We start from the raw sequence: 22,968 nt of genomic DNA on the forward strand, positions 1-22,968 counted from the left end.
TTTTCAATTATAAGCTGGATTGTCACAGTAATATGCAGCCGGTTGCTACATCTCTGTTAAATATCTCCCTTCCTGTTGGTGCACGAGTGGGGATTGGCTCACACATTGACAGGAAGGGAGATATTAATTTTAAAAATGGGCTTGCTGGACTCCCCAAACCCAGTCCCTATCCCTACTCCCACTTTGCAAAAATGTCCTGGTGGCCCAGTGCATTCCAGAGCCCCAGACAATTCTAGTCTCTCCTGACCCCTCCAACTCCCCAGCCACTTGTGACTTTTTGATCAAGTTCACCCCTAGCCTGGACACTCAAGACCTGGACTCCCTATGCCCAGGAAACTCAGACCAAGGCATTAAGCCATGTAACTCAGATTAGGCCACCACTGACCGAGGCAACCCAGACCAGGGCACCATTGGCCCAGGCTCTGGGTAACTCTGGTCCAGGCACCTCAGGTCAGGACAGCCCAGGCCCTGGCCCAGAACTTGTGTCAGGGTGGCCGTAGTAGCCAAAGAACCCCTCATACATAGATTCTGGGTCACAGGGACCATTAACTAGAGAGCCTCCAGTGGTGGATTGAACTAAATTTCCATGGTTGAGTCCATCAAATTCCATAGAATTATCACATTTCTCTATTGGTAATAATATCTTTACTTTTGAGTCCTGTTCAAGAATTGTAGGTGTTGAGGTGGATAGTCTTTTGACTTTCTCTACTCTAGTTAAATCGGTGGTTGCAAAGTTCTTTTATATGTTAAAGAAGTTAAGATCAATTCAAAAGTGTTTTGTGACAGAGAAATTTAGATTGCTGTTGCAGGCACTGATATTGTCAAGACTTGATTATTGTAATGTTTATATTGGCTGTTCATTAGTTTTGTTAAAATGTCTTCAACTTGTTCAGAATATAGTCACTAGGTTAAAATTTTCAGCTACAAGATCGGTTTTTGCAAAAACTTCATTGGTTGCCTATATAGGCTAGAGTATGGTTTAAACTCTGTACTCTAGCCTATCAAATAGCCTATCAAAGCATGTATGGAAATGCCCCAGTATACTTGACTGATTGGGTAATATTTCTTTCAAATACAGTTAATAGCACAACTCGCAATCAAATGCTACTCAGTTTTCCTTCCGTGAAGCAGTTAAACAATGGCAAGTGTTTGACCCTTCAATACATTATCAGATAGTGTCAATGTGGAGTTCATTACCAATAGAGATTTGTGTTTTATTGAATTATTTCATTTTCCGAAAAGAAATTAAAACTTACTTTTTTTATCAAATACCTTTCATAATGTAATTATAATATTACAATTATTATGGAGGATGAGTGGCCCAGTGGTTAGGGTGGTGGACTTTGGTCCTGAGGAACTGAGTTTGATTCCCAGCACAGGCAGCCCCTTGTGACTCTGGGCAAATTACTTAACCCTCCATTGTCTGCCGCATTGAGCCTGCCATGAGTGGGAAAGCATGGGATACTAAAATAAATATTTTATGCAACTTCTGTATTTTTTGTAAATTCCTGGATTATTTAGTCGGTTATTTTGTTATTGTAATCTGCATTGAACCATTCTTTTGGAATTGCGGAATAGAAGGACTGTGTAGCATAGCATAACATAGCATCTCCTCTACTCACTCACCCACCTCTGCAGTTGGGAGATGGCAGTGATGTCCACTCATTCTTGCCTCCTGTGTTGCAGTCTTCCAAAATGACAGCACCTATTACCCAATGATATATTTTGATGCACTGCTAGGAGTGAGTCTGTTTATGTGTCCCTAATGCAAACGGTTACATATCTGACATTAAAATCAGTTGGTGGAGATCCAAGATGGCGACGGTATGATAAGCATTACCAGACGCTCCTCACTCTTCCCTGAAAACGCCAGGAAGTTGCTCCTTACCTGAACCCTGATATGGAGAAAAGGAGAGGCAAGGTCAGGGAGATTCCCTCTCTCCCTGACGGGACAAGTCAGCTCCGGCAGGCCAGAATGGAAGATTTTTCAGTCGCGCTGGGTTTCGGGAAGATTTCCACTCCGGTAGCTGAGGCTGGCGCTTCGGCGCTAGCCGACAGTGTAGACGAGGCTTCCCTTAGCCCTGTCAAACATACGGCCCCTCCACAACCAGGAAGTGAAAGTCTACAGAGGAACCCTGCAGCTCAGGTCCTGAGAGGAGAGCAGAGTCTGCAGGGAGGGAGCCAGCTGGAGACAAGGGGAGACCAGAGGGACGACAGCTTGGGAGCTCCAGAAGTGACATCTGCTCCTGTACTGTTTGCCCAGACAGTGAGTATTTTGGAAAATGCTGCTAAAGCACCCCTTCCTGAGTTGACATTGGAGAAAATGGAAAAGCCAGCCATAGTGATGCTAGAGTCACTGTGGGACTTAACCTTTACTGCACGCTCCTCCCTACAATCTGTAGTAACTAAAAATGCTGCAATTATTAAGACTTTATCAGAGACTGCATTAGCCCAATTGCAAAAGACTGATCAACAAGCTGCGGAAGTAAAATCTCTTACTGAATGAACTCAAAAATTGGAACTTGTGGGTCAAACATTAATTAAAGATAAGAATTTTACTCTCCGAAGGCTGGAATATCTGGAAAATCAGTCTAAGAGACTTAATTTGAGGCTAATAAACTTTCCTAGTTCGTCTCTTATTACTCCTGTACAAATGGTAAAAAAATACTTGGTGGAAATACTGGGTATATCAGACAATTCACTACCACCAATTACTAGAGCATTTTATTTGCCAGCTGATCCTAGAGTGGAGTCAGAAAAATTTCCTCAAGGTGGTGCAGCGATGAATTTGACTACCTTTTTGGAGTCATCTTTGGAGATTATAACGAAAAGAGCAACATTATTAGTCACATTTGCTTTAGAAATAGATTGGGATGCAGTACTGAGACTTTCACTAAGACATTTGGATTCAGTTTTTTTGGGGTAAAAAATAAGAATATATCTGGATCTATCAAGAGAGACTCAGAAGAGGTGTAAGGCCTTTTGGCTTTGCGCACAAGAACTTTGGCAATGGGAGCTAGCTTCCTATTGAAATTCCCTTGTGTATGCAGAATTATATTTCAATCTAAAAAGTTTCAATTTTTTTACCCCAAACAGCTACAGGAATTTCTAGTCAGTAGGGAAGAGGTAAATGTAGTTGTTTAATCCCATATGTACACTGTTTAACAGCCCAGGAGTGAATCACTTGGGACATGACGCTTCATTTAATATAATTTGTAATGTATAAATATTTCCTTTAAATTATATGATTAATCTTACATCTTGGATTGATTTCTTATTCTTGTGGTCAAAATTTTTTTGAAACTTAAAAATAATTCACTTGTGTATAATTTGTTTTTCCAAATTGTGTATTATCATTCATTAATGTGACATTATGATTGTTAAAAAGCTTAATAAAAAAATAAATGAAAAAAAAAAAATAAAATCAGTTGGTGGAGGGGGGGGGGGGGCTACAAACTTCCCTATAAATCACAGGTTAGGAAACCTGGGATACACGAGACAAAACACTTATGCTGATCCTTCAAATCCAAGCAAACTTTAGGAGTGTTTCTATCATCTGTCACAATGACACTTTTCCTCAATCAAGAAGGCAAATCTCGCAACAGTGGTTCATGCCATTTTAACATCAAGGTTGAACTGCTGTAAAGCTGCCCTCAAATTAAGCCTGAGTGTAGATAACATGGCTTAGCTCAATTAGCTGAGCCCAATTTAGAGGGTTTGTGGGGAGGGGGAGAAAAAGGGTTTTTTTCTGTGAAAGGGGAGGTGGGAGAGGGAAGCATACATTGTAGAGCATAGAATGTATTTAAGAAGTTGAAGGTTTTGAGATAAAATGGTCTAGTTAGGTTGTGACTGGTGTGCTGTGGTTGGGTGAGGTGTGAGAGATGGTCTCAATGGCTGATAGGGTTCACTCAGGAAAAAAGCATTTTTGTGGGAGGGTTAGAAGGACTGGTGTGGTGCTGGACATTTTTGTCCTACCCTCTATTTTCCTTATTTTAGGTTGCAATTTGGCACTCTACGCATGTTCTAGTGGATGATGTTAGTAAGTGGGGGGTTTATTCTGGTCATAGCTTGGGGGTGGAAGAGGGCCAGTTCTGAAGGGGATAGCCCTGCATTGTTGGTGTAGAAGATAGGTTCGGGAGAGAACTGATTTACTTTATATCCTCGTGTGCGCCACCGCCACTCGTGGAGGCACAATTGCGGCACCACAGGTTAGGCAACAGTTCTGTTATGCGAAGGTGTCTGATTGAGTCACTTACTAGCTAGCTCATCACCCTCTAACTAGATAATGGGTTGGAGAAGAAATTCTATTGTTGTTCTTGTTATTGTGTTATTGAAATAAATCTGTAGTCTTTGTCTTATCAATGTGAATTCCGTCTCCTGTGTTCTTATTGGATATATGGATGTATGTTGAAGGGAGTTTGTGGTGCAAGTGCCAGTATTATACATTCTGCATTGGTCTGCCTACAATGGGTTTGCACCAGCTCCAATTAATTCAGAATGCCACAGCACAGCTGATAGAAGGTTGTAAGCAATGTGATTATATCACACCATTTCTGCAGAAAGCTTTATTGGCTACCAGTATTATATAGGGTTAAATCACGCAGATCAGGACCAGCTAGAGTGGGCTTCAATGGTAACTCCTTTAGTTCAGAAGTAAGGCCAGTAAAAGGCAGACATCTATGGTCTGTGTCCTGAGACTGCAGATAGATCAATATCAAGTAGGCAAATGTTGTACCACATTCATATCGTATGCTATCACTGCAGGTGTTGTGTATCTGAATGAGGGAGAGAAAGACATCTTGAAGTTGAATTTAGCCAGGAAAATGTTGTTAGTAGCACTGTTGGATTATTGGTGTAATCATGAATTGATAATCAATGTGATTGTTTGGCAGACTGGATGGGTCATGCAGGTCTTTATCTGCTATCATTTACTATGTTACTATGATCTTCAAGGCCTTTAAATATATTGGATCAAAATACTTGAAGAGCAAGATTTCTTTCTATGGATCTTCAAGGTCACTAAGGTCCTCGCAAGGGATACCTAACTACACCCTCTCCAAAGCAATGTGACACTAGTCAATGAGCCTTCTTCACAGTAGCCTCCACAATTTGGAATGCATTCCTGGAAAGACTTTGCCAATTACAAGACTGTGGGGCTCATTTTTGAAAGAGAAAACCATCCAAAAAGTATCATAAAATACCATTTGGACAAATTTATTTTCAAATTGTCCAAATCACTATTTTCAAAACCTTTTTTTGCAGATGTCTATCTATGCATTTCATCTGCAGTCCAGATTTACAAGGGGGCGTGTCGGTGGCGTTTCAAAATGGGCTTAGGACGTGCCTAACACTTGGATGTTTTACAGACTTAATGGTTTGGTCTGTTTTTCTAATAAGTAAGATACAAAATAACCAAATGACCATTGGAGGGATTCAGGGATTACCCCCCCCCCCTTACTCCCTCAGCGGTCACTGACCTCATCCCACACCCCAAAAATGTAAATGAAAGTAATACTCACCAGCCTCTGACAAGATGCAAGTCCCTGGAGTAGTCTAGTGGTGGGTGCAGTGCACTGTAGACAGGTGGACCCAGGCCCATACCTCCCCCTACCTGTTACACTTGTACTGGAAAATGTGAGGTCTCCAAAACTCACCAGAAACCCCCTGTAACCACATATAGGTTCCCCCTTCATCCATAAGGACTGTTGTAGTGGTTTACAGCTGGGGGTAGTGGGTTTTGGCAGGCTCAGTAGACAAGATAAGGGAGCATCAGTGAAATGTGTACCTAGGAGCACTTATATGAAATCCACAGCAGTGTCCCCTAGGGTGTCCCATTGGTCTCCTGGGATGTCTGGGGGACCAATCAGCTAAAAATATTGGCCTCTCTTACATTCCAATGGCTTGATTTTCTACGTTTTTTTCAAAAATGGCCTGAAAAAATAAATGCACAAAGCAAAACATTTTGTTACATATGGTATTTTAAAAAAATAGACATGTTGCGGTTTCAAAAATGTGGACATTTAGCGCAAAAAGCCCAAAGTCTGACTTAGATGTCATATCAAAAATTCCCCTCCACCTCTACTTAAGGAAGCAGGTGAAAGCTTGACTCTTCTCCCAAGCCTATATTGGAAGAAGCAATTCACTTTCTAGTCAAATGGGTCTTGTACTTTGACTATCAAAACTTTGTAAAATTATAATGATACACCCAATCCTGGGGTCTTGTGTGGCTTAAGTTCTCTAGTTCAAACATATTCCATATCCAAGAGGAAATTTAATTATCTCATATTTTCTCAAGATAATCTAGGCATAGTTATATTTTAAAAAATTGAGATATGATGTCATCCTACACTTTCGCATATATATATCAAGACAGAACTCTCTCAGAATGTTAATGATTTGCATCTTATCAATATGAATCATACCATTTTTAACTTTGAGATTCAGGAAGAACTTAGGTCCTTCAGAAGTTTACTCTGTTCTTCCCAGGTATCTGCCTAACTTATTCCCGCATTTATGGAGCTTGTGCTTGGAAAACATCAATGATGTCTGGACTTTTTGCTGCAGTAGAATATTTAAAGTAGCATGCATGATTGAAAAGGCCTCTTTTATACAGCTTGAGGAATTATTCCCTAATTCTCTGTTCACTTTCTGTAGCTTGATTTCTTTAGTTAATTTAGGTTCTTTCTCATTCTGGCTGAATAAGTTATAATTTTTCCATTTCAGCTCATTCTGTGGATTATATAAAACCCAACAGGGGGCCCGGAATCTTCTTTTCAAAGGAAAACTCCCCACTGTGAAACAGCTTGGGTACTTTTGCCTGCAAAAGAGGAAAACTATATTTGGACCCTATTTTGATAAGATAACTTCTTAAATAACTATGTTAGATTATTTGAAAACTGTCTTTATTGAGGGTCATTATTCAAAACAATCAATGGGGCCTTTTTACTAAGGTGTGTTAGGCCTAAAGTGGGCCTATCATGTGCTAAAAGAGCACTACTGTGGGACATGCTGAGGCATTCCACGGTAGCTTTCCGCTTACCCCTGGATTCTATAGCATTCTGTACTGAAATCCAAACAGATGCTATAAGTATGTGTGCAACTTAATTGACTTAAGACAAGAATTAGAATTTAGGCACACAAATCGCTAAGCATACTCTGTATTGAACTGCACCTACATTTTAAAGCATGTAGGCAAAAAAGGACATACTGAAAGTTAGATGGGAACCTGCACCACTGAGGGGTCCTTTTAGAGAGCAGTGGTAAACCCAATGCGGGCTTACCACTCGCACTTTTGGGACTACCGCCAGCCCAAAGTGGCTACCGGGGTAGTCCCACCCTGAGCATGTGCCATTTCTGAGGGAAAAAAAAAAAACCCGGAAATGGTTAGTGTGGCGGTAACCCAGCGGTGATCAGGCATTGCTGCACACTGCCCAGTTACTGCCGGGTTAGCGCTGGAACCCTTATCACTACCTCAATGGGTGGTGGTAAGGACTCCCCTCCATATGGCCACATGGTGAGAGTTATCTCAATATTGGCCATTTTTTTTGGGGGGGGAGGTTTACTGGCTGTGGGAGAAAGGGCCCTGGCACGTGGGAAAAATAAATGTCCCCCCGCAACCAGCGCTGGAGCCCTTATCACTACCTCAATGGGTGGTGGTAAGGATTCCCCTCCACATGGCCACATGGTGAGAGTTATCTCAACACGTGGCCATTTTTTTTTTTTGGGGGGGGGGGTTACTGGCTGAGGGAGAAAGGGCCCTGGCGTGTGGGAAAAATGACCCCCCCCCCGCCATCAGCGCAGGGCCCTTTTTCCCACAGCTTAGTAAAAGGACCCCTTAGGCACAAACATACACTGCTATGACTGGCTAAAGTGCTTGCATGTAAATGTTAAGCTTCTAATTCTTTAGTTAAACCAGTATTCTATAAAGAAAACTAGGCACTTACATCTCTTTATAGCAGGGGTTCTCAATCTAGTTCCCGGGACACACCAAGTCAGTCTGTTTTTCATGATATCCATTATGAATATGGATGAGATCAATTTGCATGCATTGCCTCCATTGTATTCACATTTATCTCATGCACAATCATTGTGGATATCATGAAAACTTGACTGACTGTGTCCTGAGGACTGGGTTGAGAACCTCTGCTTTATAGAATAGGTGCTTACGAGGTGCCCTGAATAGAATTCCCCTCATTATTTCTAAATGGTGATGGCCCATAATGCCACAAAACCTGTTCCCTTTTTAGATGGATATTTTGGCCATTTAACTTGTTATAATTGGAGGAGTGGCCTAGTGGTTAGCGTGGTGGACTATGGTCATGGGTATTGGGTTCAATTCCCACTGCAGGCACAGACAGCTCCTTGTGACTCTGGGCAAGTCACCTAACCCTCCATTGCCCCAGGTACAAATAAGTACCTGTATATAATATGTAAGCCTCATTGAACCTGCTATGAGTGAGAAAGCGCAGAGTACAGATGTAATAAAAATAACTGTCCCAAACATAATAATAAAAATATATATATACCTCAAAATGCCCAACTGCTTACTTTCAGTTTTTGGTGGCTTTAACTGGGGGCGTGGTGTTCATCACTGGTCATTGGAAAGAATTATTTTAACTTTTAATTTATTTCCAAAAACATTTTAGCAATTTTGCTCTTTGTTACAGATAATATCAATGCTAACTTCAAAATTTATTTAGTTCATAAAAACCTTCACTGATTCACTGCTATGAAACAGCTTTTACAAAGATAAAGTAAAGTCAAGCAACATGATGTGTTGCATAAAGCTTTTTAATATGGGATAGGCAAATTCACACTAAACTTATAGTTAAACAAGGAAATATTTAGACATGCTTTGTTCAGCAGTGAATTTTAGTGTTTGGTGTGTCACATATATGAATGTTGTCTGTCATATACTGTATGTTACAACAGAGGAAAGGTTGAACACTGTCCTGTATCTATGAAATAGCTTTCTGCCATGCAATAGACATTTTTATACAAAAAAGACAATGAAACAGAAACCATCTAACAAACTAGCTGCTTTAAATAATTTCACTTCTCATAGTAGATGTTATTCATGAAAAAAGCAGCATCTGATTCCTCACCATGGTGGCATGGACATTTTTTTTTCTGTTGTGGCATTAAATTGAAACAAGAGGAAGGTTGAAGATCTGGTGAAGTCATTACAAGATTAAAATCCAGAAAGTGGCTAGATTAATGAATCAGTGCTGCAGAGGCACATTTAGGGTTCATACTATTGTCTGCCAATATTTATGAACCAGTGGAAGTGTAGGTCAGTGAAACAAAGTTATTCACCGACTGGATGATCTCTACACAATAATCAAAGGATACGGACCACATAACTAAAACCATCCATGCACATATTTCAATGAAACGAAACGAAGTCCAGAAATTGTGCAAGCCTTCATCAGCTGCTCTTTGAAAGCTTTATAATTATACACTAAACAGGTGAAACAATCATGCATGCAGATATCCTGCCCCAGTGTTCAGGGAGCACATCAGTAGGAAATAATTATCCTTCTTTCAAACAGTGCCACTTTCATTTATTGGACGCTGTAGTCTGCAATTTATCTTTTCTTGACAGAGTTGAAGGCGTTCCTTAGTAGGTTATTAATATAATTTGCTTTTATTTTTATATAATATTTTTCATATAAGATAAAAGAGAATGCCAGAGAGCTTTCTTGAAAAAAGATGACGGCATTCACTGCACTAGAAAAAGCAAAATAGATGATGCATGCATTAACTAACAGGGGTAGGTTTTATTTCTAATGCAAGTTAATTATTCAATTAAAAACATGTTTTACCCAAACACATGCATTGTGATGCTGAAGAAAAAGAGGGGCCTGGTTATATTTCTTAATCTATGAAACATTACAGCTGCTGGATAGAAGATTGATGTTTGAATATTATACTTCTCACCTCCACTGTTATTTGCCCTATGGGTTGTCTGCAGTGTGTAATTATTGCACAGAAAGTCCCTTAGTTTTTTTTAACATCTTCAAGTAAAAACAAAATATTTCACATATCATGGCTGCAATTGTAGAGAGCTGAGGAGTAATGTAATCAACTCAGCTAAATGTACACATCCCTATGTAGAGTGAACTCATTTAGCAATTGGAAATTGCTAGTACATGGAGTCTATGCATTAAGGGCACTATTTAGTAAACCAAGGTAGGTGTTTATTATGGGTTTTAAAGCATGGTAGCAGTTACCACAGAGCTAACAACAAAAATAATTTAATAAACTGCATGTTTAGTGCAAATGAACTACATTGACTACCTAAAGCAAACATTCATGTTAGGGGCTGTGGAAAGGCAAAGAGTGTATTTTGTAATTAATACTTGTGCATATCTTAATATTTCACTTTAGAAAGAACCCAATATTAGGAAAAAAAAGTATCTGAATAACCAAAAAAAAAAAAGAAAAAATATATCCCAATGAACAATCTCTGGATGTGAGTTTAGTACTTTTATTCTTTCATATATTAGTATATTTCCACTTGCAACTAAAATATATTAATGTTGATATGAAAACTAAGGATGCAATTTAATCATAATTAACTATGCGATTAATGCATCAATCACTAGTCACGATTAAAAAAAATGTATTGTGATTAGAGAATTTTCTCTTCCACTCCTTCAACTCCTGTCCTCAGCATGCTCCAGCATCTTTCTCTCCAACCAGGATTCAACATCATCTCGTACATGTCAGCCTACCTTAAAAATGATCTTCTGTTGGTTCCCAGCAGCAGCAGCAGTGGTGCACATATGTTGCTTGTGGTCTGCTCCAAAGTTTTCCCACTGGCCTGTTCTGCCTCCTCTGATATCACTTCCTGTTTTTGCATAGGCAGGATGGGTCAGAGGGAAAGTTTCAGACCTGGCCACAAACAGCCACTTCCAGGGACCAACAGAAGACCACCTTGAAGGAATACTGGGAAGGGAGAGGGGGATTGAGAGGGGGCTGAAGCCTGAGTGGTGGGAGAACAGTGAGCTGCAGACCTGCAAGCAGAACTGGAGGAGTCACCAGTGGAAGCTATTGCCAAAGCAGTAAGCTCTAACAGCCGTGAAAAAAACTTAGTGTTGCTCATCACCAAGTTTGCGCTGCTACTCTTGAGGGTGGAGGAGAGGGAGGGTGAAATGCTGAACAATAGAAAGGAGAGAGAAAGAGCTAATCAACTAGGGGGAAGAGAAAAGGGAGAGAAGAAAGAAAAAGGGAGATATGCTGGATCTATGGGTGGGAGGGAGGGAGATTATCAGTCCTTTAGAGATGGGAAGGGGGATGGAATTTGATATACACCTTTCGGAACAGTAGAAAATAATTTGCTATTTTCTACCACAGGCCGCTTACCAGGTGGTAAACAGCAGTTGGCACATACTGCATGCTTACCGCACAGGTAGCACGTGAGACCTAACTGCTAGGTAAATGGGTGGCGGAAATGTCTCAGGCTAAATATGTATGTGCACTGGTTTCAATTTTAGCACATGTTCATTTTCTGGACCCTTAAAAAAGGCTCTTTTTCCTAGACATGGTAAAAAATGGGCCAGCAAGATGTGCTCGCACTACCACAGGCCACTTTTTACCACGGCTTAGTAAAAGGACCCCTAAGTGTTTGCCCACAGTCACAAGGAGCTACAGCAGTAAGTAATAAGACAAAATAAATAGATCAATCAAAATTGTTTAATCGTGCATTTATTCATGATTACACATTTTTCTCAAAATGCAGCCCAGTGAAAACGGGAGCTCTAAGTTAATATACCATAGCACCAAGCTACTGGTATGCAGGAAACATATTGTAAATTAATAAAACCCTTTGTTGGGACAATCATTCAAGTTCTCTTAACATAAAGCTCCCATATACTCTGTGTAAAATGTGTGTACAGTGATAACATTATTTTAATATTGAAACCAAAACTATACTCAATTCAGCCTTTATACATAACAATTTGTCCCAACCTCAAACATTTCTTCTGATCAGTGCTATCAATACCCACTGTCTCCACCATGAAAAAACTATTATATAATGTGAACTTATCTGAGACCATAAACGTGGTGGCTTTTGACAAAGCAGACCTTGTGGTACAGTATGCACGGTCTCCACATGGGCAATAAGTGTTGCAGCTTTTTGGAGGGCTCCTGAAGATGGAATTGAATTACCAAAATGCATTTTTTGAACAAAAGAACATAATTTAATTTAACATAGGTATTTCTTTTCCACTTTGCCTCCCAATTCAACATGGATCAGAAAATACTATTGATACAGTTCACAACATATAATTGGGTCAATATCCCGATCCCTATACCTTGCAGAATCCTGGTATTCCAGTGGTAAATGGAAAGGAGCTCCTGCCCATGTTCGAGACTACTGCAAAATGGCTATCACAGCCTATAACAGCAGCCTTTTGGCACTTCAAAAGGTCAGGCAGCCATTTTGCAGCGACCTTGGAAATGGGCAGGAATGAGTGGGCATCACTCCTGCCCATTTACCACTAGACCACCAGGAGGCATATTTTCAAAGCACTTTGGGAGGCTAAGTTCCATAGGTTTCTATGGAACTTTGGGAGGCTAAGTGCTTTGAAAATAAGCCTCCTGGGGTTTCCTTCAAGGTAGGCCTCTGGGGAAGGGGGCTGGGCCTACCTGCTGTATCTTTAGGGGATGAATGGGAGGGCAATCATGACAGGGGGTTCTTTTTATTTTGGGGGGGGGAGGTGGAAGGGATATCGGAACAGGGCATTGCAGCTGAAGCCATTAGCCAGAAGGTAACTGGGCACTGGATGATATTCAGACCTGATTATCTTCAGCCTAACTTTATGTGGGTTCTTAGCCAGTTAAAGCTCTTTATATTGCCACTAACTAGCTAGGTGGCTGATCTGACCAAACTTCACCCCCAGCTCTCCCTTAACCTCACCTGTTAGGGTTGACTGTTAAGAGGCAATATTCAGTAGCACTGTCCAGTTAAGTGCCACTGACTATTGCCGTTTAGCCTCCGAAACTGGCTGTTTAAATCACTTTGAATATTGGGCCCAATGTATAAATTTAAGAGTGAAAAAATCAAAAGTTCTTTAATGAATCGACCTGACATGGGCCGTGTTTCGGCATGTATAAATCTACGTCAGGGATGACTAGAGTATGAACTCTTAGAACCATACAACCAAGAAATTATAATAGTTCCTTAATAAAACATACAAACAAAATCTAGTGCAAAGCAACTCAAATGCTGCAGCGTACTAAATGTGGGAAGTTGATCTAACAGAATAGCGGACAATGCGCACAAAGTCAATTGAAACTTGCAGTGCTGTGGGCTACAGCAAAAACTGCCACAGCAATCTAAGATGCAGTTGACATGTGTACATTGTCTGCAATTCTGTTACATTGAATTCCATTATTTCAGCCGATTTTAACCACTAGTATGCTGCAACATTTGAGTTGCTTTGCTCTGGATTTTGTTTGTATATTTTATTGAGGAACAATTATAATTTATTGGTTGTGTGGTTCCCAATAGTTCATACTCCAGTGCCCCTATGCAGGCATATTCACACTGAAACATGGCCTGTGTCAGGCCCATTCATTAAAGAACTTTTAATTGTTCCACTCTTGAAGGCCTATTTGTGCTTCTCTTTTGTTGTTCCTGTTCATGTACTTTTGGACCCTTTCTTTTGCTACCTAAATTAAATTTAAAACAGGGCACATGACTAAACAAAATAAAATATAAAAGTTACTATAATCCAGCTCATTGGACAAACAGGCTAAGAACATAAGAACAAAAGTGTTGCCATACTGGGACAGACCAAAGGCCCATCCAGCCCAGCATCCTGTTTCCAACAGTGGACAATCCAGGTTAGAAGTACCTGGCAAGATCCCAAAACAGCCAAGTCCATTTTAATAATGGCTTATGGACGTTTCTTTTAGGAAGCTATCCAAACCTTTTTTAAACCCAACTAAGCTAACTGCTTTTACTACATTCTCTGGCAAAGAATTCCAGAGTTTAATTACATGTTGAGTGAAGAAATATTTTCTCTGATTCATTTTAAATTTACTACTTTGTAGCTTCATTGCGGGCCCCCTCGTCCTAGTATTTTTGGAAAGAGTAAACAAGCAATTTACATCTACCCGTCCCACTTCGCTCATTATTTTATAGATCTCTATCATATCTCCCCTCAGCCGTCTTTTCTCCAAGCTGAAGAGCCCTAGCCGCTTTTGCTTTTACTCATAGGGAAGTCGTTCCATCCCCATTTATCATTTTCATCGCCATGTAATCATTCTATTTTGCAGAACAGAAACTCAAAGAAACAGATCAATGCAAATCCATCTGATCCCCATCTCAAACTTTACAACACTTCAGAAATATTCATTAAATTTTCAGTTTCATTACTATTTTTATTTCAGTTTCAGAACGATTTCTAATTTTATTAAAATAAGCAGATTCTACAAATAAACTCCACTAAATAAGCCATCTAGAGTAAATAATAACAATAAAAAAAGTTGCAGAACAGCCATGTTTTAAGAGCCCTTCTAAAGTCTTAATAAGAAGATAGTCAATGAATGCCCATGGGTAATGAATTCCCAGGTACAGGGCCCTTAACTGGAATAATTATTTGACTAGTGTCACAATGTTGAAATTATTTTGTAGGTGAAAAGTCCAGAAAACATTTATTAGATAAATGTAATAGTCAAGAATTATATAGTGTTAGAAAGGGGTCCTTTTACTAAACCATGGCAAAAAGTGGCCTGCAGTAGTATGGGCACATGTTTTTGGCGTGTGCAGGGCCAGTTTTTACCGAGTCTGAGAAAAAGAGCTTTTTTTCAATGGGCCTGGAAAAAGGCCTGCAGTAAAATAGAAACCAGCATGCCTATTTACGGCCTGAGCCCTTAACGCCACCTATTGATCTGGTGGTAAGGGCTCACAGAGTACATCAACTGCCAATTAAGGCTTTATACGCCATGCGCGGTAGGAAATAAAAAAATAATTCGTCTCAGTGGTATACACGTGCGCCGAATCTGAAATTACTGCCAGGGCTAGCCTGGTGGTAGTCTCATTTTGGCACTCGCTGCATGCTCGTAGAGCCTACCGCACCTTTGTGAAAGGGCCCCCAAGTGATACATTTAAGGAAGCTCTAGGCCATATAAAATAATATGTCATGACCTCATTTTACAAGTCCTATTCAAATGTAATACATATATAATCTGTCCTTAAACATTTATCCTGTATATTATTATGTCTGAGATGTGTATGTATTAGACCCAAGTGTACACAAATGGCAAGGGGGCATTTAGGATTTAGTAAACAGCTGCTATTGAGCACTGGAGGGATTGGGGGGGAGTGGGTTGCCCCCTTAATCCCTCAGTGGATTTTCGCTTTACCCAATGCTAAACTAGCAAGGTAAACAGGTCAGTCAGGAGCATAAGCAGTCATGTTTCTGTGATTATAAAGATAACTTGTTATGCATTGACAAATGGCTAGTTATATCCCAACTTTCAAAATAACTATATTTAATACATTTTTAAAAATGAACTGGATGTTTATGCTGCATGCACCCAGTGCATAAACGTCCATCTCCTTGTATTTTAGAACAGATTCTACATTGGCAGATTCTGTTCTAAAATACAGGTGAAAAATGAAATGCAGTGACCTGAATGTCTCAATTCCTACTTCTACGACATGTCTAAAATGGGGCTGCATGTGTGTATTTCTGGAATTTCAACATACACATGTACAGAAGCTCTATGGCTGGTGATAAGTACTTATGCTGAAACCCATATATTCTTAAATACCTGTTTGGCATATATTCTGTAAAGAAAAGTAGGCATCTACTTTCCTTTATAGAATACTAGTGTAAACAGGTGCCCTCTGGGCATCTATATATAGGATAGTTATGGAATTACCACTTCCCCTGAATTCTATAAAAGTCCCAAAAACTGCACATGCAAATTTGGGTATGGCGCCCAATTTAATTGAATAATGAGCTAACTAGCACTGATAAGTGGCTTGTTAACCAATTATTGGCAGTAATTAGATTTAAATATATACGTGTAAATTTAGGTGCAGGTTCAAGAAGCGAACATGGAAATGGGAGGGTAATGGGCAAAATGGGAGCGTTCCCAACATTTACACACATTGTTATAGAATGAGAAGGATATGCGTCTAATTTAGATGCGTACATTTGCACCACATTTCAGTTTGTGCAAATGGCCGTACCCGTACCTAAGGTTAGCTGCGATTCCCAGGCATAAACACTATTCTATAAACTGTGACTAACTTTAAGGACGGTTTATAGAATAGCGCTTTTTGTTTGGTGCTGAGGTTTTTTGGCCGCTTATAAAGAATTCACCCCTAAATGCTTATAAGAATGATAAGGGCAATTCTATAATGGGCACCCATATTTATGTGCCACTTGTTGTGTAAATGTACAGAATATGAGCACTTTCATGGGCAAGAGCATGCCTACACACATAAGTGGCAGCAAATTGACTTTGCGCTATTATGTAAGGGCACATGTAAGTGGTATAGCAAAGAGGTATTCACTTGGGTGAAACATAAGGGTACTGCGACTTTTCTTGCGGTAGTAGCGGGGGCCATTTTTTCCATGCGCCAGGGCCCTTTTTACACAGTACTCTTACCACATTATCATGCTGGGGGGAGCACTTACCATCACGAACTGAGGTGGTGATAAGGGCTCCCATGGTAACTTGGCAGTATCTGCTGGGTTAGAGCCATGTTATTAAATAAAAAATATTCCCAGTGTGCTGAAAATGGCGCACACTTGAGCCAGAACTACTGCTGGTGGCTGCGTGGGGCCTGTGGTAGTTCTGGGATAGCATGTGGTAAGCTGGCATTGAGCTTACCAACGCTTTGTACAAGATCCCCTTAGGCACCCACCATTACTGAAAATCTATGGTTGATGCAACTGTGGATACATAAAGGTAAGATGCACCAATACTGGGTTGCACTAGTATTCTATAACAGAAACCAGGTACCCAGATCTCCTTACATAGCATTGGGAGGTGACCATTTCTAGAATTGCATTGATGTATGTTCTTACATATGGGGCTAGATTCTATATATGGTGCTTAAAAAATCGGCACCAAAGAAAATAATGCTCAGCACTATTCTATAAATCGTGCTTAAAGCTAGGCGCGGTTTATAGAATAGCGCTTATGCCCAGGAATCCTGGCTAATGTTAGGTGCAGCCATTTGCACCACTTGAAACGTGATGCATATCCTCGTGCCTAAATTATGCATGTATCTCCCTTATTTGATAATTACACACATAAATTCTAGGAACGCCCCTGACGCTCTCATTTCCGTGCCCTCTTTTCAGACTTGCACATAAATCTACATGTGTAATTTCTAATTAAATCCAATTAGCGCTGTTGATTGCTTGTTAGGATGCCAATTAGTGCTAATTGGCATGTTATTTAATAAAGTTATGCGCACAAATTGGGCATGTGCCCAAATTTGCACGCGCAACTCAAAGCACTGTATATAGAATCTGGGGGATATTGTTATATATTAAAAACACAATAAATTGCCTTCCTGACAAAATGTTGCCCAAAATGGTTTAGTTACATTTTTGCTGATTAAATAAAGTTTGTAAATGAGTACTGTATTAGGATTCTGTAGATTTAAAGTTTTATCATTCACTAATGTGTTTGGATTTTAATATTATGGTAATGGTTGTTTTTTTTTATTGTATTTATTGATGGAAACAAGATACTAATTAAAAGGTTACCATGGTTTTTAATAATAGGCAATAATCAACTATATTTTTGATCTTCATTATCAGATGTAGGCTCTGTGGAAGGACTCGCTTATCACAGGGCTTGGGATACACTTTACTGGACCAGCTCCACTACATCATCTATCACAAGGCACACAGTTAATCAGAATCGGCAAGGGGCTTTCTACAAGGAATTTGTGATCACAATGTCTGAAGATGACCATCCTCATGTATTAGCACTGGATGAATGCCAAAAGTATGAACAAGCTACTTTTCTATACATTGAAGTTTGGAATTAAAACAAAATTGTTCACAAATAGATTTTATTCTTCATTTAACATTTTGTGATTGATTCAAAACAGAGTAAATATAATCGGGTTTTTTTTGTTACATTTGTACCCTGTACTTTTCCCAGGCTCAATGCGGCTTACATGGGGCAATGGAGGGTTAAGTGACTTGCCCAGAGTCACAAGGAGCTGCCTGTGCCTGAAGTGGGAATTGAACTCAGCTCCTCAGGCCCAAAGTTCACCACCCTAACCTCTAGGCCACTCCTCCACTATAATTTACCTAGTTACACTGACCTTTTGTAGATCTGAATCCCCTATAAAATTATACTATGAATAACTTTAGACCCAAAAGCAAGATGTTGAAAACTATTGCCTTTCATTTGAATTAGAGCTAGTAGATACTTTACAGAGCAAGTGTAATAGGTCCCATGTTTGAAGCTCTATTTTGCATAGGATGAGGCTAGTTCCTTATCTGTATGTGCTGGTGTCTACATGTATTTTGTGATGTCTAGGTTGATACATTCACAATTTTCCCTGTATTTCACAAAAGCTCTGCTGAACAAGGAGCCTTTTGTAAAATATGAGCAAGAATACCAGCAGATCAGTAATGTAGCTAGAAGTCAATTTCTGGGTGGGCCCAGGGATGGACTGGATGGGCCCACTCATTTACTTTCTGCCCTTCTCCCCCTTGCAGTTGCCTTATTAAAATTAATACCTTGGTTGGGAGATATGCCCAAATCCCACCAACTGAAAATGTCCTCTGCCTGAGCATGCCTAAAGGGTGCTGGCATCAGCGCCTGGTTTCTCTTATAGAATATGCTCCTACCTCATGCCCTCGGGATGCCTAAAGTACAGCTGGCCACTTATAAAATTACCCCCTTAAAGTCCAATTTTTCATAGAACCTTTTTGTAAAATATTTGTAAGAATGCCTTAGAAAAATATATACAGTGCGTTTTTTCTAGTGTAAAAGGTGCCGGTACTCAAATGCCAGGCCACCCTTCAGGGATGGGGTGATCACTGAGTGACCCACCCCACAATGTCCAGGCCCCCTGCAACCAGTCACAGAATCTATGACAAGGCAGAATTGGTGTGTTGGGCCTGAGCTCTTTCATTAAAACGTGAGACCATGGGTCAATTTTAGCAGACAATGAAAAAGGTGTCGGTACTCATTACCCCCAAGTACCCCCTCAAAAAAAGCCCTGAATATATATAGACTGCAGCACATACAAATAGGGAACAAGAATTTTGTTCAAAAGGAGAATGGCATCATTTTGAACTTGAAAATATTGATATTTACATGTGTAAATGCCACTGTCACAGCCTACACATTGCTAAGTGTTGGCACTTTAAAGCCTTAGAGCCAGATTCCGCAAACCTAGATATCCAGGAAGAGCTATGCAAAGAACTGAATAAATACTTTTTTTTCTTTTTACTTTTGAGGTGGTTTTAAATGCCACAGAGACAAGCCCAATTGGCTGCTCAATCACTCGTGCAAGTCTCAAGTCCAAATGAGCAGTTAACTGACACATCTGGAGCGGGGATAAATGTCAGCATCCCTAAGAAAGAAGAAACACTCCATACACATCATCAAGGACACAAAACTGGAATGGAGACAGACAAGGAGACTAGGACACCACAGGAGTCATGCAAATTGAATTTATTCATTCATAATTTGAGGAGTCCTTATTCAAATATTTGGCCAAAAATTAACATGTGCATAATAAATAATATTGATTGAAACCTTTACAAAAAAAAAAAAAGAACACAAGATAAAAATGCATCTTTTATTTGAGGTCTAAGAAAGGTGTTAACAATATTTCTTTTTATACTGCTACTTTAAATATTTGCAATATGCTGATTTTCTGTAACAAGTGTTATGCTTGTAAGAAATTGAAAATGTCATAAATAAAAAAAAAAGATAAAAATGCATCTAGATAAAAAAAATGCATGGGCAGAAAATAGGTATGGAAGCATTAGCCAGTTAGCATGTTACGCTTATTGCTCACTAAGGGGGGGGGGGATGGGGTATCGACATGGGCTGTTGTTAATTTGTTATTTTAGCAGTGTGTCCTATTTTATACAATGAGAACTTGTGCTAAAATAACCCAACTTAACAGTAGCCCACGTCGGTAATGTTCCCCCTGAATGGATAATGCAGAGTTAATAAAGGACCATGTATGCTATGTAGAATCCGGGGGCAAATGCTTGTCATCAAACATTTGATCCTTTTCACTTAAAGCAATACTAACAATAAGTTAAAAGAATACAATGTTTTCAGTAACATTTGCTGTGACTGGGAAAGCTACACAATTTTAAGAAAATGCAAGCAACTTGTTTGGTATAACAGCTGACACGATGCTCTCTGATTTACTCATACCAGATGCTATGTAATCTATAGTGCTCATGTGAAATGTAAGACTTTCAGATATGTTCTGGAAAAGAATCAATAAAGACAGAACCCTGTGGGTTTAAACATATCCTGTTGTTTTCTTTTGATTACAGTTTAATGTTTTGGAGTAATTGGAATGAGCATTACCCAAGTATCATGAGATCTACTCTCACTGGGAAAAATGCCCAGATCATCGTCAGCACAGACATTCTCACTCCAAATGGACTTACTATTGATCATAAGGCGGAGAAGCTATACTTTTCAGATGGAAGCCTAGGGAAAATAGAGAGGTGTGAATATGATGGAACTCAAAGATATGTAAGTAGAACATTTCATTTGAAACTGGTTGATTATGGGGCTCATTTTCAAAACAGAAAAACACCCAAAAAGCGGCACAAAGCGTCAGATGGATGATTTTCTTGCCAAAACATCCAAATCACTATTTTTGAAACCCATTTTATTTTATTATTTATTTATTAAATTTCAATTACATTGCAAGTATAAACTTGTTTGAGAAAATCAGTTGAGAAAACAAATTACAATAAAGAAATAATTTTTACCATTTACAAATATATATCTCATACCAACAAAAGTCCACTTATGGGAGTTCAAAATTTCAAAACTTTTGAAGACTAATTGAAACCCATTTTAAAGATGGTTTTCTATGCAATTCATCTAAATCTCAAGGGGGCATGTTAGAGATGTGTTTTGCGTGAGACTAGAGTGGGCTTATGATGTAGATGATTTTGTATGATAATGGAACTTTGTAAAAAATGTCTAGGGCAAAAAAATATGGTGTTGTGTTAGGCTGGACCTGTTTCAATAACAACTACGTGCTAAAAAGGTGCCCCTACTGACCTGATGGCCATTGGAAGGATAAAGGCATGACCCCTCTTAATCCCCCAGTGTCATTGAAGCCTCCCACTCCACTAAGAAGTGAAAGTGACAGTACATAAAAGGTTCTATGACAGCTGCACATATAGGACCAAATTCTATAAAAGGCGCCCAAAAAATTGAAGCCAAAACAAAACGTGCTTAGCGCTATTCTATAAACCTAGCCTGAAGTCAGGCGCAGTTTATAGAATATTCGTAGTGCCTGTCCCTCTGACTATAATTTAGGCGTGAACATTTAAACCAGCTAAAACCAGGTATAAATGCCTGCTCCTAATTTAGGCGCAGATCAGGCATATTCTGTAACAGTGTATATAAGTTTCAGGAACATTCACGACATTCTCATGCCCCTCCCATGGCCATGCCCCCTTTTGTGATCTGCAGATTAGAATTTAGGTGCACCACTTTACAGAATACGCTAAGAAAGTTGCACACATAAATTCTAATTGGTGCCAATAATTGCTTGTTATTGGCCAATTATCAGCGCTGGTTAGCTTGTTAAGCGATTAAGTTGCACACACAAATCAGCTAGTGGTCGGTGCAGTGGAATGTATGGAAGGGGAGGCAGGCCCATATCCCTCTCTAATTGGTACGCTTGTGGAAAGTATGAGCCCTCCAAAGCCCACAAAATATCTACTGTACCTACATGTAGACAACACCTGCAGGCTTAAGGGCTATTCTAGTGGTGTACAGTTGCATAAAGTACATTTTTTTACTATGCCTGGAGGGCTTGCCATACAACATAAGGGGGTTATGGTGAGATGTGTACCTGGGAACTTGTGTGAAGTCTATTGCAGTTCCCCCTAGGCTTTCCCACTGCTCTGCTGAGACGTCTCTGTGGCCAGTCTACTAAGAATCCTGGTCCACAGACATCTCAATGGCTTATAGTTCTGCATTTTTCCCTAGGATTTTATTATTATTTTTTTTTTTGTACCAAATGATAGATGCACTGAGCACAAAAACATCCAGGAAATAGCGATTTTTGTACTTTTCAGCAAAACGTCCTAAATCAGACTTAGATGTCATATCGAGAATGCCCCTCCATATTTATTATTTTTGAGGGAATGGTTTTCAGTTATATTTTGAACTGATTTGCTTAAATGTTTGTGCAACTTTTTTTGGATCTGTAATGGTACTTACGTTACTGTTTGAGAGGAGTGTGCAATGATCAGGCCATGTATTAAAACATGCAGTGTAGTGTGTTTTTCACAAATCTTATCAATCAGCAAACATTGTTTTATCTCATTCTCCAAATGACAAACCATTTAATATAGACCTTGTACAATGATGACATTCTTCATTTGAATATCTTATTTTCTAAAATGGTTGTTCCCTGTTGCATGTGTGCAGTCTACATGTTATTTCTATGGCATCCTGATAACTATTTTACATAAAGGATGAATGACACATCTATGTATATCCAGTTTAGTATTGGTCTATAGTTCATTCTAATGTCCACAACAAAGAAAAAATAGCAGAGAAATGCAATAGACTCAAGAACACTCCTACTACTACTACTATTTAGCATTTCTATAGCGCTACAAGGCATACGCAGCGCTGCACAAACATAGAAGAAAGACAGACCCTGCTCAAAGAGCTTACAATCTAATAGACAAAAAGTAAAGTAAGCAAATCAAATCAATTAATGTGTACAGGAAGGAGGAG

General features: G+C 39.5%; 1 protein-coding gene across 1 annotated transcript in view; it reads left to right on the plus strand.

Annotated features, from left to right (window-relative positions):
• LRP1B (LDL receptor related protein 1B) overlaps positions 1 to 22,968 on the plus strand; it is a 1,639,960-nt gene that overhangs the window by 1,073,821 nt on the left and 543,171 nt on the right. Inside the window, 2 exon segments of the mRNA XM_030210865.1 lie at positions 17,802 to 17,991; positions 20,526 to 20,730. Of these exon segments, the coding sequence (XP_030066725.1) occupies positions 17,802 to 17,991; positions 20,526 to 20,730 (395 nt within the window).

The sequence above is a fragment of the Microcaecilia unicolor genome, chromosome 7 (genome assembly GCF_901765095.1).
Source record: "Microcaecilia unicolor chromosome 7, aMicUni1.1, whole genome shotgun sequence".
NCBI classification, from domain to species: domain Eukaryota; kingdom Metazoa; phylum Chordata; class Amphibia; order Gymnophiona; family Siphonopidae; genus Microcaecilia; species Microcaecilia unicolor.